The 19,279-nt window shown below is 40.7% G+C and overlaps 1 protein-coding gene across 1 annotated transcript in view; it reads right to left on the bottom strand.

Moving 5' to 3' along the window:
- Positions 1–708: 708 nt before the first annotated feature.
- LOC136101265 (tyrosine 3-monooxygenase-like) overlaps positions 709–19,279 on the bottom strand; it is a 31,416-nt gene continuing 12,845 nt past the window's right edge. The window contains exons 7-13 of the mRNA XM_065837306.2: positions 18,614–18,759; positions 13,685–13,820; positions 12,964–13,033; positions 11,208–11,264; positions 8,049–8,144; positions 2,468–2,601; positions 709–868 (exon numbers count right to left, since the gene is read on the bottom strand). Of these exons, the coding sequence (XP_065693378.2) occupies positions 709–868; positions 2,468–2,601; positions 8,049–8,144; positions 11,208–11,264; positions 12,964–13,033; positions 13,685–13,820; positions 18,614–18,759 (799 nt within the window). The remainder of the gene's footprint in view (positions 869–2,467; positions 2,602–8,048; positions 8,145–11,207; positions 11,265–12,963; positions 13,034–13,684; positions 13,821–18,613; positions 18,760–19,279) is intronic.

Below are 19,279 nucleotides of genomic sequence, written 5' to 3'. Positions count from 1 at the left end.
AAATTATGTATCCTTGTATGTGACAGAGACAGAGTGTCATGGGTCTATAATTTCCTGCCTTTTTTTTTAGCCAAGGGACAAATATTATGTGGTCTCAAATATGACAGGAAATTATTTCACCATATTTGAAGGCTACAGAATGAGACGAGTATCTAAAAAATAAATAAGAAGTAAAGGGTTCCTCTTGCAAAGTCTTGCATTTGCACATTGTAAGGGAACCTTTCATAATTTGTGAGCACAATAGCTGATAGTGATTTCTAGCAGAAATGAGCTAGCTGCAAGGACTTCTAACTGTAGGCAGCTAGACAACCTAGAAGATTGTGACCATGTCATTTAAGCAGCAAGTAAAAGACTGTGCAGCTGAAGAGTTACTGTGCTATTTAGCGACAACTTGAAAAGGTGGCAGGTGACAAAAAAAAACCTGTAAGAGTCCAATAATAACAGATAAATACACTCCAGAGAGCTGTAGCTCCTATCACCTACCAAAAATTGGAGTAATTTGGTCTTTTTTGTCATTGAGACATACTCAATAGGAACTCATTAACATGGCTAAGTCAGCAGCATAAATTACAGTGGAAAGATTAGCTTGACAGAGCTGTTTTGTGTCTTGAAGATTTTTGCATGCAACTACAACTTCATCACTAAGTCTGCAAATGCTGGAACCATCTACAAATATCCCAGTGATAGGTGAGAAGTACTGCTGTAGTTTTAAGAGAGGTTTTCAAGGGCCAAGCAGAGATTTTTCAGTTCCTCTTTCATTTGACAGAGTGCCCTCTTGACCTTCTGAGGTGTGTTCATAACCTCTATGCTGCTGGTGAATGGGTTGTAGTGCAGAGAAAAAGGTTTCTTGATCTTCATTGCGTAGTTTCTGTGGGTGAAGAAGACAGAACTGCTAGCTCAGAAGCCATTTTCCTAAGTGTAAAAGCTGCAGGACCTAATTTCTCAGTATGTAGGCATGGACCTATCAGGGTGCAGAGGTTGCTGTGACATCTCCTCCCTGTTGCTCCTTAACTTTGTCTGGTACAGTACATTCCCCCTATGGCTGAACTACCTGCAGCCCAAGAGATCTGCAGTGTCTTGCTTTTCAGCGTGGCTGGCTCAGACCTGTCTGTGCTCTTAGAGCTCTAACACAATTCAGAGTTATTACAACCACAAGCTGAGGAATGCAGGAACACAGCATGTCTACTGCCTTCACTTCCAAGAAATAACCTGGAGTAGCTCTTTCTACATAAAATTCTAAAAGCCTGTTGATACTCGGCATCCTGGGCTATTTTGCTGTCTCTATTAAAAGAAAAAACATGGTTGCTTGCCATTTTAGACAAAGTTTCCATTAAGTACATACTGATAGGAACCCCCTGTACTGATGGTGCCTATGTTTTCTGTTCTGACAGATTCTTTTGCCTTTGATTATTTTCAACAGCTTTGGCTGCACAACTATCTCAAAAAAAAGGTATGAAAAAAATTAGAATCTGAGAATGGTGTATTCCTTGTCCTTGTAAGTTCTTTTCAGGTTTGTCTGAATCTAATGCTCTTGAAAATCCTCTCTTCTGCCAGTGATTTCTCAGTCGTGTTTTTACACACATTAATAATTTAATGTGAACCTTCATATTTAAGATGAGAGGCCCAATTTGCCATTGTTATGACCCCAGCAGACGATGCTGCTGGGGAAGGGGCGGGGGGAGTAGGGAAGAAGTCTGGCCAAGGTTCTCTTCCTCTAATAAATTCTTCGTTTCAGCTCCTACATGCTCCCCAGTAGCTCCACAACCAGCCTTCTGCCTCCAGCCAGAATTGGTCATGTTGTTCTAACTGTTGGAGATGACAGCTGGAATTTAAACTCTGCTTACTTTAAAAAGAAATACATTTTTAAAATCTCCTTACTGCATAACATAACACAGTCAAAGAAATGCATTTAGAAACAACCTGAGCTAATTTGAAGTAATGTTACTTAGATTGCAGTCAGCTACTTTGTAGAAATTAGATTGCCTGTGAATGCTGACTCTGCATTTTATATACAGATATAATCAGAGGAGAAAGGCAATCTTGTTTTTAAGCCCCCTGCAGATCCATGTTAATTCCTGAGTCTGCTGAGAAAATTCCATATGGCCTTGAGTAAATCAGTTCTTCATGACCTGCTATGACCTGCTATCTGTATGGACTAACGCACAGGCACGCCAACTGTGGAATTGTGCTCTACTCAGTTACAGAATTTACTGCAGAAATTGCTAAAATGAGGCACTGCTGAGATGAAGCATGGGGCAGGGCATAGCAATATGTAGTTATGACTTTTTATGAAGCTTTTCTGAGATAATCTCATATTTAGCCTTGTTGTCAAAAATCCCGCTGTGCAGACGAAGTGTGCAGTGAGATAGCCTTGCGTGGTAACTGCAGTAGTGGTAGATGTATTTGAGATTAGGATTCAAGCTGGTGTGCCCCTATTAGTGAAAACACCCACAAACATTTTACTTACTGAAGCTTGGCCTTGGCATCTTCCAGATTTTCTGCTATGAAATAGACAGGCTGGAAATCTTGATCTTGATAGGGGTGAACTGCAGTCACTTCTGGATCAAAGGGCTTGTACTCTGGCTTGTTTGATAAAGCGTACTTTGTAAGGAGAACAACACAGGTTAGAGCAGGTGAATGAACATAGCAAGAACTAGTGCCTACTGGGCCTTGAAATGCCCTTTGTGGTGTAGTTAAAGGTAATATCAACTTCTGTTCTTTCAGAAGTGAAACCTGCTTTTCATAATCAGCAATCAATCAATAAAACAAATAATAAATAACTTTTTAAAAGAAGAAAAAAAGGAAAGAAAAATATTTCCTGTATTAGAGTGACATATGATTTGGTACCATAAACCAACTTCTCAGACAGGGAGGGGAAAGTCTATGCCACCTCCCAAAATCTGAATATCTAAAAGAAAAAATAATATCATGCTGCTTTTTTCAACCACTATCAGAGAAGTTTCACAGCCCTGTGCAGCACTGTTTCTAAGCTCTCAGGCCAGGTCGCCAATCTCACATTTCCTGCTGCACTGAAGAACAGATAGAACACTCCTGGTATTTTCTGCACAGCTTCCATGCCAGTTAAGCAGCCTAAAAGCTTCCCTGAAACACAAGATGTAAATATGCACTATGCCCTGTGTGTGCATGTTTGTGTTTTGGGCCCACAGAGGTTCTTCTATATGTTTTGGTCAGTTTCTTCTACATCGTTCCCTTAGGCAGACAGGAGAATTATGGAAGTCGCTTATGTCAGCTCATCTATCATTTGTTTACACACACTGGAGATACCTTTTAAACAATCCAGCAGCAGAGCTGGTGACAGTGTGATTGTATAGGTATTGGTGTTGGTTGTTTAGTACTTGCACAGGGTCCTGTCAGGCTTAAAGCAAGTTCCTGCACAGTTTGTCTGTCCCTGAAACCCAAATGAGATAGTTTAAAAATAGCTCAGCTCCCATGATGTTCGAACTGCACCACAGATGTGCTTAAAATCTGGTTTGGCCTCCAATTGGCCAGGTTGGTGAGTGCCATGGCCACTTTGGTGAAGTGTCCTGGGTACAAACAAAAAGGAAAAAGGTAGCCCATCCCAGTCAATGTTGAGAACTTTCTTTCCACCTTCTGCCTGGACAGTGGGCACCGTCCACCTACGGAAAGTGTTTCAGCACCCACCCCTTCTTTGAGATTTGTCTGTTTGTCTTTCTCTCTTCTTCCCCAGTCTTCAGAAGGCTCCCGTCACTATCTTATGATCTAAAATGCCAACTCCCATGGTACTTGTAAATAACTGGTAAGACACTAGTAAGAGTGGGTGACACTGCGCAAGACTTTCAGCTCAGTCTGCTAACTGGAAAAAACTCAGACAGTACCCTTAGGCAGACTGTAGACATTTCACTGAACTGAGGCTGAATTCTCCATCACTAGAGGCCTGCCTTAACCAATAGGCCAGTTTGCTGCAGAACTGGTGCAGAAATTAATACAGGGTACTTTTTTTTTTTTTTTTTAACTAAAAAAGAACAAGATATAAAATGCTAAAAGATGGTGTTTTTCCTGTTCTTCATTTGCAGTGTGTAATTGAAGAATAAACCTTGGAGAGCACTCATACAGTCTAAGATGGATGATATACACAATCGTGAGGCTGCTTTTATAATCTTAGAAGCTCTGGGGACTAATGGGAAAAGATTTCAGAAACTCAAAACCTGACAGGGGTCCTGCTATGCTGTCAGTGTTCAAGCATAACTGAAATCCCATTGATTTCAGTGGAAGTTCAGCTTGAAACCGGATGGCCTTAAAGGCCTCTACAAGTTAAGTACTTGTGCTGCAAGAACAGCATATGTAGCACAGAGTTCTGCCAGAAGTGTGGTATGAGCCATAGATTTTACTGTATATAGGACAGAGTCCAGCTGGGTGTTAACAGGAGAAGCATTTTGGATAATGTAGAACAGCTGACAGAATATAATGAAATAAATAGTGGAATACCAATAACTGTTGGGGAGGAATTCTTACAGTTCAGAGGAGGCAAGGTTGGCCAGCAGTCAGACCCATTACAACTGTTCAGTTTAGACTTGGGTATGGTTATCCTGTCCCTTCTGATACCTAGCTGCTACCACTAAATGATTTGTTAGATAACATGGATTCAAGTGCAAGTCTCATGCAGAAGATGTCTAGCTCTACCTCTCATCTCTGCCTTTCTCCCAAGTAACACCCTGAGTTTGGGCAGGATCAGTTCATCCACAGAAAATAATTATCTGAAGCTGAGTTCAAACTGGCCAGACTGCATGCTATGGAGAAGAGGAAAACATTTTGAAGATTTCAGGTTGTGGTTCCCTGGATTACAGTCACACACCCACAGACCATCAATCCAGGCTGCAGCTCAGGGATGTTCCCAGACTCCTTGCTGATACTAAGTTTTCACATAACATCAGTTGCACGCGCTGCTGCTGACCCTTTCCAGCTGGTTAGATGTCTCATAGACAATCACTAGCCTTAGTAACTCATGCTTTTTTTGCCTCCTCAGTGACCAAATCATCCTGCTATTCCTGGTTCAGAAACCTTCAGTCATGAGCAAACTCCTCCTTTGCATGGGTTGTTGTAAAGTGTCACCTCTGTCACATGAGCTGCAGTGAACCTTCCTGTGTCAGATATGCCAATCAGTTAAATTATATGGAATCAAGTTTGGGGCCTCCATGCACAAGCCGACATCTGGGTCCATACTGAGAAGACTGGTAGATCATTATCAGGATGGACAATGGCTTTCTCCTAAGCAGTAGCAAAGCTTATCCAGAGCTTTCTCATGAGCCAGTCTAAGAATGCAAAATGAGCTTTGCAAGAAACTGAAGGCTATCATGCGCCTCAATATCTTCCAGTCTTCATCTTCTCTAACAAAACTGTCTAGCCACTGCTATATTTCTTAAAAAATCCCTTCTTCAAAATAGACATTGCACCACATATCTTTCCTCTCTTCAGCTGTGAAAGAAATGGTTGGTATACATTTTCAAGTTGCTAGCAGGTACTTCGGACCTCGGCACTTTATTCACACTGCCACTGCCTATACAGAAGTTAGAATCAGATGCTTGTGCAGACTAGAATGATTAAATGGAAACATTTCTGTATTTCAGTTTCATTCCAATTAAAAATCTGTGACATAATCAGTGAGCTGTAAAAGGAAACTTCAGCAATGAAGGCCATGGTTATAATTAATTTGTGTATGAGAAGTTTCAGATGCTCAAGGTGTAGTGCACAGAAATCACTGAGCTGCTGTCCCAAAAGCTGCACAGTGATGAACTTGTTGAGCTCACATAAGGATTGTACAGAGCACATAGCAGCATTGCTGGTGAACTACTTCCCATCTTCAGATTATCTTAGGTGTTAAGTGAAAGATGGACACACTTTTGGAAGGGAGATAATCCTTTTTCGTTACTTATTGAATGCTATCACATCCGCATGTAATTTCAGGAATATGAGGGATGAAGACCCAGGTGGATCCAGCTGTACCAAAAGTTTATCCTGCAGCGTTACCAAACAACAACTGATGATAAAAGTAATGACAAGAATCTACCCTTTATCAACTCAAAGATAGTTACTACTTCCATTTTCAACCTTAGAGGTAGGGAATTTGAAATGCAGTTATAATTTTGTGTTATATAGCACCGTTTTGTGAAAAAGCAGTTCTTGCCTACAACTTTAATAAAAAGCAGAAGAGCTTGCTGATGCCTGGTGAATAGATGTGTAGAAAGAAAAGAGTGACCACAAGTCTGGTACACTCAACTCTAACCCCCAAAAGCAAGCATTCCTGATACAACTTTTACCTTCATCTTTGTTGAAATTAAACAGAAGAAGGAGATAACATCATGTGGATAGATTCTGTGGTGCATGTTATTATGAAAGCTAGTAATACATAGGTATTGTAGACATGAACACCTCTGCCCTTTAGTACCCTGATTTAAAATGATAAAGTATTCAGGCAGGTAGAGTAGAATAAAAGTTGCCTTGAACTGTACTTTGATATAGGACATTTTTGGTTTTACCAGGTAGATAAAAGCAAGCTTAGGTTTCCTGTTTGTTGTCTGTGAATATAGCAAGTATTGAAGGATTTTCAGAAAAATAGTTGCTTCAGCCTTAACCAGAATGCAGATAGACATAAAGCAAACACATTGCACTGGAGCATAATTTGTAGGGGAGCTCACTGATTCACTGTTTTACAACACTTTCCACTGTTGTACAGATGAATGCTGCAATAGTGCTAGCAGACTTCTGCTTCTGTCCATTAGCAGTCAAGCACAAGATGAGGTTGTTATGTAGAAAGGAAGACACATTTATTTCTCTAGAGGACCATTGGGCATGCAGATCTCTCAGCTTATCGATAAAGAAAACTTTAGAAACCATGTACCACAGAGTTTCCTCCCGAAAGTCTCCAAATTGCAAGTGTTGGGAGAAAACCAATGATAAAATGAAGGTTGATGTCTGGGAGGATTCTCCTTTCTATATGTTAAATCTCAACTACTCCTCTGTTGGGACTCCTGTTATAAATGTCTTGAGATATGTTAACATGTTGTTGCTTCCTTCTGTCGATCAACTGGGAAGCAGTCTGACCTGTATGCCATTAGGAGAGTTTTGTAGTACATTTATCATCATGATGACCCAACTCTTTCCAGCTATGAGAGTCCAAGCTGTGCTAATCCAGCAATGGTTCCATGTAAATGCATCATGTAGCTGGCTGTTAAGCTGTTGTGTCTATGTGTTAAGCTTAAACTATATCTCCCATGGAAAAAAAAAAAAAAAATTCTATTTTATAAAAATGCATGAAAAGAGTGCTTTTTATTTTCCTATGCCTCTTACTAATTCAAATAAATCATCCAATATCTGCACAAACTGAAGCTCTTGAGAGCTACTAGTACCAGTTTAGGGGTTTTGCTGTCAGCTGTTTGTCCAAAGAAGGGGAAACCTGTAAGCTTTCTGTAAAGGTGCACAGTCCCTCTTTCCACAGTTAATCTGTCCAGGAATGGCAGTATCAAACCTGTGTACGCAGATTTTCATCTACATAAAACTTGAGCTGGGATTAGTTTTGAAACTTGTTTAGGAATGTAGAACTCTAAAGGATTTTCTTTTTGTCAGTGTCCATGCTATTTACAGTTTCTTCACACTTTATTTGCTCCAGTCAGTCAGTGCCTTTCTGAGTCGTATGGACATGAATGTCAATGGCATGGATAAAGTAGCAGAGTTCATAACAGGCATGATATTGCCCTCTAGTGAGTAACTCAGAAACGTGCATGAGTTTTATGTTTAAGTCACTGGCCAGGAGCTGTAAGAAGCAAATTATTTCTTTATAAGATGGTTGTTTTTGTTGCATTTCTTCTCTTTAGGTGGAAGACAGGCACAATCCTACAGTAGTTTTTCCTCTACTCAGTAGCTTCTGGGAAAGGAGAATGAATTTCTTTGCAAAAAGAGAAATAAATATTTTAAATCATATTGTTATGCGAGGAAACAATATTTTACTTTTACCAGAGAGTTCAGAAAATCGGATCATAGAAATCTTTCAATACCATAGGTTTTACACATACCATAAGCTCCCCGTAAGACGAAAGCAGTCCTGCCCCATAAGCTTTGATCGATCCGTTTTGCTTGCAAAGACCAAACTCTACAGTGAACCAATAAAGCTGGTAATAAGAACAACTTGTGAAAAACAGTTTCAACAGGCAGTTCATTTTTAAGCTGCTCATTTTTCCTCTAATTTTCTTTTATCCTTATTGCTTAATGTCTTTGTATCTTTAAATTTTGTAGTTGTATATTTTAAGAAAATTATCTTTTCTTTCAAACACATAACACACACATAACACACATGAATTATAACATATTTTTTCAAAACTTGTCATCCTTCTTAATCTCACTCCCCTCACCAAAAAAAAAAAAAAAAAAAACAACAAACCACAAAACCAAAACACAACCACAAACAAGCAAACAACAATGCTAATGATAATTACATGGGTAAATAAAGCCATAAAGTCCTATGACCTTCTTTCTTTGGAAAATGCTACATATTACCTTGCAACCTCTTAGCCCTGAGCTTCATTACAGTCAGTGGAAGCTGACAGATATTAACCCGTAGTCCCTAGAAGGACAGGTAGACCCCTGTAGAGGATTCAAGACCCTAGGAAAGGTCCTTGAAAGGATGTTTCCCTCCATCTTTGTCTGTGTGATAGCATTCAGAAGAACTGAAGAATGACTTAACACTTAGCAGCAATGTGCCCTTTAAGATTATTCCAGTTACATCTTCAGCATGCTCCAGTAGAAAATAAAGATAAACCTCTCTGGGCTTTTCTTGCAATTAAGTATGCTTAGGACAATACTTTCTTTACCTGCTGGACAGCAGTGGGATTAAAGCAACTCTTGGGCCTGCTAACCTGTTAGTCCTTCCCTAATTATAGCATCTAAGGAAATGAACAGTGAAGGAGCAGTTTTGGACACAACCTGACACCTGAGCAGATGGATAGGTGTTGTGCAAAAGAAAAACGTGGATAACATGAGGCATTTCAAGAATACGTCTTTGTGTCTCAGCTCTTCAAGGTTCCTTTAGGGACACAGCCGTTTGTTGCCTCATAGGTAGGACTGGACCTTGGTTTCGATTTAGCCATAAGTGTTGCATTCTCAGCACCCTTCTCAAAGAACAGCAGGCAATTTGTAATATAATGTGAAACGATGTTATTCTGTCTATTTTGCCTTTTACCTTCTCTTTCTTTCTCCCACCCTATCTCACATGTCTTGACAGCTTGGTTTTAGCCTGCAAATTCACCTCTGAAGAAACAGCATACCAGGATCTTTATTTCTGCAAAATCCTGAGTTGCTTCCTCTAAAGTTCATCTAATAATTCTGCATCCTTGTTGCGCTAATAATCTTGATTCTTATTATTTCACAGTGAAAAATCTTTCCAGTATCTCCCCATTTAGCAGACAGTCTTTTGGACTGGAGAATGACACTTGGGAGGAGGAGGAATTTTTTTCAGTGTTTCCTTAGATATCTTGTATTTGGCTTAACAGAGTACAAGACATGATACTAGTGGCACTCTGTGAACAGCATGAACACTGGCAATTTCCCATTTCTTGTGCACAGATCCACCTGCTTGGAGAAGTCCATGGACTGGATGAAGTAATGGCATTTCGAAGTTTGTCTTACAAATGTTATAGACCATAGCAACCAGCAAAGTTAAGGTTCTTTAAATAATCTTTTAGTTTGCTTAAATGTTGCCAAATAATATAATCTAGTTACCTACGTTTTCTTTATAATGGATAGAGAATGATAGGAACTTCCAGAGAGAAAAAAGAACTTATGTTAGACATTTATGTCAGGATAGCAAATACAAGTTCTTCTCTACCTTCACTTTCTAGTGAAGTAACCTAATTAATAAGACTAGATCAGATGTTTAACTTTTAAACAATTGAAGACTGAGATGTTAATCCAGAATATGTTTACAGTTTAGAATACTTGAATGGCTCTTACAAATTTGTATTCTCACAGATCCTTAACTGCAGATAGTCCTTTCAAAAGCTGCCCTTATTCTACCTCTCCCAAACCTAGATGATGCTATGACAATTTCAGGTATGAGAACTATCGTTCTTCTAACCTTAACCCTACCTCTAATCTAGTCCTAGGCAGTCTAGGTTCAGGGAGAGGTGGTTGCAGAGAAATGCTATGTGAACCACTGGCCTTTACAAAGTCCCACCAAGATCTGGGTAATGATGCAATACAGCTCTCCAGGATGCCTACTTCTTTTAATCTTAGCAAAAGCATGGATCTTAATCTTACTGTAGCCTCTCTAGACCCAGAGAGGGGAAATTGCAGAGGAAATGTGCGCATGTCACTGCATAGTCCCCTCACATCACCAGCCCAGGACCTGGCTGATGCTATGAAAAATTCAGCACTGGTACCTTTTGCTCTTCAAACTCTAAAAATACTGCTAGTCTTATCTAGTCCTTACCCACAGACAGATATGTGCAGGTAGATTTTAGGTGAGCCATGATGTCCTTAACACAGTGAAGTTCCACTTCACCATGAGTGGGGCTGTGGGCTGGGTGAGGAATTTAAGGAGTGACACTCTCCTCCTATCTACCCCCTTTCCTGGATTAGCCTCACTCATCTGGGTGAGGGTAAGGCTCCTCTCTTCCCCTGAGAAAATCATCAAGACTGGGAAATGGCTGTCATTATCAGGAAAAAAAAGGAAAAATAATTTTGGTAGATGTTATACAGGCTAGTCACTCAGAACTGAAGGACGGTACCTGCTATCAAATTGTTTTAAAAACTTCACCTATTCTGTGAGATTAATGAATACAGGGTGCACCAAATTCTGATGGTCCCTTGCAACTTTCATAGGAGAAAATGTGGCAATCACTTTGGGTATCTAGCCGATTAGGTGAATCTGGAGAGTGAGTTGGGACCCTGCTGTGGCTGAAGTTGTAGAAAATCAGCTTCAGCAATATATTCTCATAGAAGCAAAAACTATAAGCATTTTCTCAGTTGGAATCACATGCTTCTGGGCTCCCCCAGAGGGATTCCAGTCCCTGCTCCAGCATGTCCCTAACCTGTGGATGAGAAGACACAATCCTGCTGATGCTCCCACTTCTGTGGCTAGTCTCAGACACTAGAGAAGACCTTTCCCTGCACAGTAAGGGATATGCAGTGAATTGTTTGGGTTTTGCCTCGGATATTAAACTGCCATCTGCACTTACTGTGGCCAGTTTCTCAATCTCCGCTTCAGATGATCCAAGAGAAGCCAGTCCAATATCCTAAAGCAAGTAAGCAAGCAGGCAGTGTTACACTAGTGTGATTATTCAGCCCAAGGGAGAGAAAGAGGGGAAGAGGGAGGACCACATCATTTCTAGCATGAATAGCATGAACTATTCATTGTTTTTGTCACCCAAAATGACCTTCCATGGCTTCCAGGATGCCTACCTCTCCCTGGCTCCCAGCTACATAGCACTGAGAGCCACATTAGATGAGTCTTTAATCCTCAGCATTCTCTGTGTAAAGTTAACCATCTCTTGGCTTAATGCTTGACTGTCCGTGGCAGAGATTTATAGGGAGGCATGAGAAGGAAGGACAGCAAGGTGGGTTTTATCTTTGACATTACCTTTCTGTCTCTCACTCTCTTTCTGACAGCTCTTACAAGTGGGTCAGATCTATGCAGGGAGGATTCTGTTTACTCTCATCTGTGCTCCCTGTTAATTGTTATTCTCACAATAGGAATCTCTAGATGTCTCTTCTTAGTTATCCCAGGAGCCATATCATGCAACAAACAAACAGAACTGGGGGATTTTCACCATTCATTGTCTTATGTTGAATGGAACAAAAAACAGTTTTCATGGGATGAATTTCAACTGTGAAAATACTTTGGGGGAAAAATAAAAGTGAAATGTGAAAATTCATTTAATGTGATCCCATTTTGTATAGTCTGTGTTATAGGTGGGAAAATAGGAAAGCTGAAAGTTTTGGAATTGCTATAATCTCTTATTTCTAATGAGCATTCAGTTCTGGTATTGAACTAAACTGAAGAGATTTCTCCCTGAATAAATTATAGACCACTAGGATATTTTAAGTACTAGTCAACTGAATCGGATAATAACCAATATTTATGACCAAAATAGAAATTGGCGTTTATCCAAGTCAACACAACTGGAAACCACATTATATGAGGTGAACTGGCATTCTTTTTAAGACATTCTGACAAGGACCTACATCATGTAACCCCTCTGCTCTTATTACCAGTTTCCATACTGACCACTGACCGATAAGCCTAGAATATGAGTTATCTTCTTTTCTCTGCTATGGTTTTGAGGCACATTGATAGTTCTGAAGTCTTTCATTATATGAGGTCATTGAGTTCACTTGGGTTTGACACTGACTGCTCATACTAAATAGGCCTTTATTGTACAAAGAAGCTCTGTTTGCTTTTTGGAGCCTCCTCACAAGTGTGAGCAATGCTGTGAGAATCTGGTGAGCTGCAAAAGGAAAAACATCCTTAATGAAAGACATGGTGATGGGCACAACTAAAGTATCATGTGAGATAAAAAGGTACATCTAGAGACAGAATCATCCTGGGGACTCGATGGCTGTTGCTGGTTGGGCTCTTGTGGTGTAGGAATGGAAGCCAGGGGAACAGCATAGTGGGTACAACTCAAACACGCAGCACCACAGAGGCTCCACTGGAATCCTTCTGAAAACTGACATGGCCCTCCCACAGAGAAGTCTCACAAGCACTGTCTGCCCTTTCTTCTACATCACATCCATAGGGAGCAGTGCTACCACTCCTTTGCAGTAAAAGTCTCCTGAGGCCCTGCTAGCCCACTCAACTGGAGGTTGTGATTCAGGCATAAACAAGTCTTACTTAAAACAGCATTTCAAATATGGTGAGCTCCATGCCTTTGAGGCACTTCTGGTCTGCTATCTAGAGCAGTTGGTTAACAACCAGCAGAACAAGCTTCTTACCTGTGAGAACTGGGCAAACTCCTTGTCAGCTAGCATGGGAACGTGACCCAATAACTCATGGCAGCAGTCTCTGGAAAACAAGTGACCTTTGTGTTTAAGAAATGTCTCTCTTCCTGCTCTACATGAACTTCCCATGAAGGACTTTAGCCAATAGACCCCTAAGTGGAGCGAGTGTGAGTGCTGATCCACAGTAGCTGCCTCCATACCTGGCCTCGCTCTGGAGGGAGCAGGACAGGGCATTCCCTTTTGCCTGCCATAGGAAGCCAGCAGCCCCCCGCTACCCTGGCTATTGTCTCACTTGGGATGGCACGGGTACTAGTCTCCTATGTCACAACAACTTTGAAAGGCCCCTGTTTTGTTACAGCATACAACAAAAACGTCTCTGTGAACTTGTAATTTCTCATGAAATGTAATTGCTGTTGTCTGGCCAGCACTTACTGGGAGAGTTTCACAGCAGGGAATCAAACCCCAGCAGATGGTAACTGAAGGCAGGATGAAAAGATTAAACCAGATATTCTCCAGTCTTTTCCTTCCCCAGACAACTTTGCAAGAGAGACAGAGACCCACACCCTCCCATGCATGACTTCCCCTTCTAACTCTCCAGCTACCAGTTTCTCAAATTGTTTCATTCTGTGGACTACTGGATAGAGCTCCAGAGCTGTTCCCAAGAGAATCATCCCCGACACATTAAGGATGGATTTTGCCAAAGCATCAAACTTACGGTTCTGGGGAATGCATAGGAGAAGAGAAATGCCTTATATACTGTGTGCTCTGGAAGACACGAAATGCCAGGCTGGCAAGGAAGTCACGAGCAGACAGCAGTCCTGCAGCTGGTCTCAGCTGAAAACCTGTTCTCTCTGCAAAGGGAAGTGAGACCGAATTCAGATGTTTCTAGGGTAAACTACATGGCATACTTACTTCAGGTAAGCAGCTTTGGAGGACCTTCATGCTCTGTTGCAGTAGCTCCCTCCATCTAAGCGTAGCAGGAAGGCCCTGGCTCCCTGGCTTATCATTACCAATGTGCCTCTGTAATGCTGAGTCCAGTTACTACAATATCAAATCACCTAGCCATTCATCCTATGTGTATTCACACAGCAATGACATGAGATATGGGAGTACTGCTTACTCCAGTTTACATTTTTAGCACATTTACACACATTTATCCACTACGTTTGTCTAGAACTACACAACGTCCCAGTGATGTGATCATATGTGTTTTGCTTTGCATGTATCTATAGAACAGGACAGAATAGTGCAATACGTTTGCACTGTGATCTCAGCTTACACTATCACTGTTATCCCAGGACTCCCTGCATTACTATGAAAGGTCTGTGAGGGACAACTAACAAAATAACCAGTCCTATGCTCAGCAGAACACAAAAATCTACATTTCCATGGGAAACATGTTGGTGGTCTGTAAAGCTAAGAAAATTGAAGATCACTGCTTTAAAAGAAAGACAATAATAATCTTTTTGAAGTCCTATATTCAAAATCTGTGTTGCATTCTCAGCTCCCATAAATGACATGCCATCTTCTTTAAAGTATAAAACTACATTTTAAAAAAATCAGAAATGGCTTTATTCTGCCTTCTTTATCCATATTCTATTGTGTCGTGAAGCCTGGAATCCAATTTATTTTATGTAAACAAACAAAAAAATCCCACCCAGAAACCGAGCAATTTACAAGATTTGTTTTGTTTTGGTTTTTAATGTTCCTTCCAGCATTTCTTGTCTTGCTCTGTCTGGCTATTAGCACTTTTCTCATTATTCAAAAAAAAAAAAAAAAAGGGCTTCACTGCTTCACTGGAAGAATTTGAAGTGACAAAAAAACATCTGAAGCCATACAGTACAAAAGAAGAGTGGACAGCAAGTAATGCTTCTCTCTGAAAATATGAGGGACTAGATGGTTAGTATTTGCCATGGTTATCATCTTCTGTTGCTCCACTGAATTCAATGGTAGTGGGTACAGGACTGCCTCAAAACTGAACAGCAGCAAAAGCCTATGGAGATTATGTCTTTGTCTATATCCTGAGCAATGACATTAGAGTTAACCAGGGAACCAGAAGAGATGGTAAATCAGCTTACTGTTCTCCCCCATCCCCAGTTAAGAAAGCAGGGAGTTTGCAGGAATAGACAGACCATCAGCTATGTCTCCTTAGGCAGCAGCCAGGAGCTGGCACAAAAACTCCCTTGCTACTAAGACAATCCAGAGGAACGTGAAAAACTGAGAATCTGGTCATTTTGGGGCTAAATTCTGAGTCTGAGTGAAGTGAAAACTGCACCAGCTGAAAAATATATCAGACAAGCACCAAACCCTAAGTAATTCAGTTTTGGAAGGACTATGAAAAAGTCTAGGGAAATTTATATTGCTTTAGCTTCCACATTGGAGAAGCAGAAGGGAAAATGAAAATTACAACTTATGTTCCCTGAGATGCCCTTTTAAATATAGGCCAGTGATTCAGACAGTCTGCTGGTGGAACAGGCTTGGCCAGTTGCCTTGAAAAGCCATAGGAAAAAGTTATCTCCTGAAGGTAATATCTGCAAAATCTGAACTTCTATTTCATTACTGCAAAAAAGCAGCAATTGGAAGAGAAGTGGGGGTGTGTCTGATTGGACCTGCTGCCCAAAGATCTCTTAAATCAAAATGTCTTGAAGAAAATGTCTTGAGCAGTTGACCTAAAGTGATCTGCAAGGCTTAGTTCTTGGCCTAAAAACCTCATGTATACAGGCCTCTGTGTTGTAGTGTGAGCTTGCTTGAGTTCACTGGCTGTAATTTCTTCCAGCTGTGGAGGACAATGAATGCCTAAATCCAAACATCTTTCCTAGAAAGAAAAATGTGCCTAGGTCCATCTAGTTAACCCTTTAGGAAAACACTCGTCATGGTAAACCATTAAGTAACCCTCTAAGCAATTATGAAATACTTATGATATAGAGTTCATTTCTATTCAAACCAGCCTCACTAGTAGGCCAGGTAACACTAGACAGGTCAACTTGTATTAAAGCCAAAAGGAATTTCTTGCCTCAGTTCACAGACCTGGCTGAGTAAAAGAGAAAATGGAAGTTTATCTGTTTGTGTGGGCTGGTTATAGCATGATCACTTTCTTTCCAGGATATTCCTCTCTCTCTTTCTGCATGCCTACAGTTGATTATATAAAGACTTAATCACAATGTATGCTAAAGAATGATCCAGTCCTTAGAGGCAGTATTTAGCAAAGATACATGCTGGAATTTGAGTCCTAACTGGGACAGTTCAGGGCTCACTCAGAGCTAACCAGTGACAGAAGGAGCCGTGCTATGCATCTCCACATAGGTTGTAGTAGCTGAAACACATCCACTGTATGCCAAGGAATCTTGGGAGACACACCACAGTCTGTAGTTTGGATGAGGTTTGTTTGGTTGAGCACTGTACACCTGTAACATAGGAAAGAACCTAAACACAGAGTTGATTCGTGAGTTGTAATGACCAAAATTTCTGGCCTTGCTGATGCTGGTGGTAAAAGCCACCCAAATTGGTTTTAAATCAGAATTTCTTATAAATCTTACCTCTCACCCAGTGACTGCTTGGCATGTGATTTAATACAGATTTTACAGACCTTCCAGATGCTTCTGAGTTAGACTGAGTTTGTTACAAAAGGACCTTGCAATAATGTCAATCTTCATGCTATTCTACAAAGTAATCTGGATAGTGAAACTACCTTATTAGAGGTAATTATTGAAGATAAGTAAGATATCAGCTCAAAGCCCCACATAATTAAAAGGCTAAAATATCTTACTCTTAATTATGTCTAGCTGTATACACAGTTCTTTTGAACAAACTTTATTCTGTCTGTGCATAATCTTTTACAAAGCCTCTAGGCTAAAATAATCTAGGTTTTGTCTACAGTTTAAGGAAGGTAGGACCAGCACTCCCAAGAGCCATTCTTTCCATTTTCCTTAGACACCCGTTCCAGGACAGAATAAAATCCCTCTGAATTGCCTGTTTCTCATTCCCAGTTAGAATAGTTTGGACAGTTAGCTTACAATAGACACCCCAAGTTTACAGTAGGTGCATTGAAACTCACTGTGAAGATCTTCCTAACCCTTACTAGCAGAATTTAAAGAATTACCATTTTCATTGCTATTTTTTTTTTTTTTTCTTAAGGCATCTTGTATAGGATAGAGAATATTTAGAACCAGAGCCCACAAAAGAGGCCCAGACTCCAGGCAGTCAAATCCTGTCCACCAATATGAGTAACAGAAATAATATTATGACAGGATACTCTTACATTATCCTAAATACACTCCTCGGCCCTCCCCTTTAAAATCACCTGATTCACTTAAGGAATATGAATATTTGTGGTAATCAAATCAGCTTCACATGATTTCTGGAGCTCCCTGCTGTCAGCTACTGCGTAAATGAGAGAAGATGAGAATACCTACTTCATGAGAAAAAATATTTATGAGCCCAGTTACCATAGGAGAGAAGATGGACAGCTGAATAGAAGGGAAAATACATGAGAAAATGCAGGATGCATACACAGAAAAATTCCTGCATCTGGATGTGAATGCGCTTGAGAGATGCTTTTCACATGCCAAACCTCCATTCCCTTATATTAAAGGTGCAATAAAAACTTTGCCATCGAACAGCTTAATCTTCCCTAAAAATGGCAATGTCTTAGAAAACTCTTCGGCAACAGAAAGCTTGTTCAAGGTTAGTAACATCACCTGCTGATACACGCAGCAGATTACATGATTTTCTGAATATTGTGTTTAATTTAATTTATTTGAAGTTAAACCACACTTTTTGTTATTTATTTCAGCATAGTGCTGAGCTGTTCTCCACTCTCTGGTACATTTCCTTGCCACAGAGAAGAAACAAGGACTCTTTAAAGATCATCATTCTCTAGTCATCCTGGATAACAGTAGGAAATCAGCTGTTTGACACAAAGCACCTGGCCTTGGGAACCCATGCAGCCTGTGCCCTCATAAAAATAATGCAGGTTCCCTTCCTCTCCTGCCCCTTGCTAGTCAGCTCCCAGCTAACAGTAGGTAGGTCAGTCTAACAGTCTTATGTGTCCCTTCATCTAAGGCCACATCTTTGTGCATTTACAGACTAGCATTTCAGTATTTCTGCTCTCCTGTCAGCCATGTGACAGGTATCAAAGAGTTTAGTCTAGCAAGTGGGGCCACGGAGAGTGAGAAGTGTTATTTCAAGGTAGCTGCTGACTGACTAGCAGAACCTCCTGGAAATAATTTCTTTTAGGAGACATTGCTATCCTGTCTCATGCATCAGACTTGAGAGGTATGTACCTTTATTTGCGTTTGGGTGTTACTAGCGGCATAGCTTTAGAAGCAGAAATTACAGCCAAACCCATAGAAAACCGGCGTGTGGCAGTCATGCTGTGTAGTGTGCTGCTGTGGCTGTACTGCTGCTGGTACTAGAATTGGCTGGTCAGTGCTACACCAGCTGCAGCCACTCACAGAGCAAACATCAATGTAGTTACAGCTTGGTCCCTAGATACATCTGGTATTAATGCCCAGTGCTACAGCTCATCTTGCACAAGGGAACTCTACAGCTAATCAGCTCTGTTCACCAGCTTGGGCCCTATGAGAGGGAAAGCTTTGAATAAACCAGGAAAGCCTAGAATAAACCATGGTTCATAATGACTGACCTTTTAAAAATCTGGAGACATCCTGAAGTTGAGGTATGTGATCCTCTTGGTAGCCACAGTATTTCTCCAGCTGTCGGAAGGCATCCAGGTACTGCATACAGGCATGAGTAGGGTAAAGGCTGCTCAGCTTCCTGTAGACTTCTCTCCTGAAAAGCAAAAACCGTAGAGCATGACCCACCTCGATAAGGCAGTACTTATCTGCCCTATCTACAGATCTACAGAGAGTCATAAACCCCTTGCATAGGCAATGGTCTTAAAATCTGAACTCAGGACAGTTGGTGCTTGGAAGCTGCTGCCTGGGTGGATGTAGCAAAACATAAGGGGTTTTATTTCACTTTTCCTATAGAAGGTGGGTTCTCTTCAGCAAATATGGTTTATCCCTTCCAATACCCTCCTTTAATGTAACAGGACTCTAATCCTGATTCAGAAGTGTTTCTTGCTTGGGCATAAGGGTGTTTTAGGTACCAGTGAAATCCTAGAGAAAAGCTAAAGCTGTGACCCTCTCTATGTTGCCCAACTTGAAATGCCAATCCCTTCATCTCTGTGCTGAAGCCTAGCGTGTGTTCGACTCTTATCAGCATCCTCCTAAAAAAGGCACATTTTCTGATACTAAAAAGTAATATCAGAACAGGCAAAGAGGTTCATACTTTTGCATTTCAAAATGTC

This window comes from Patagioenas fasciata, chromosome 1 (genome assembly GCF_037038585.1).
Source record: "Patagioenas fasciata isolate bPatFas1 chromosome 1, bPatFas1.hap1, whole genome shotgun sequence".
Classification (NCBI taxonomy): Eukaryota; Metazoa; Chordata; class Aves; order Columbiformes; family Columbidae; genus Patagioenas; species Patagioenas fasciata.
Note: the sequence above shows the minus strand (reverse complement) of the source record. Positions and strands in the feature narration are given on the sequence as shown.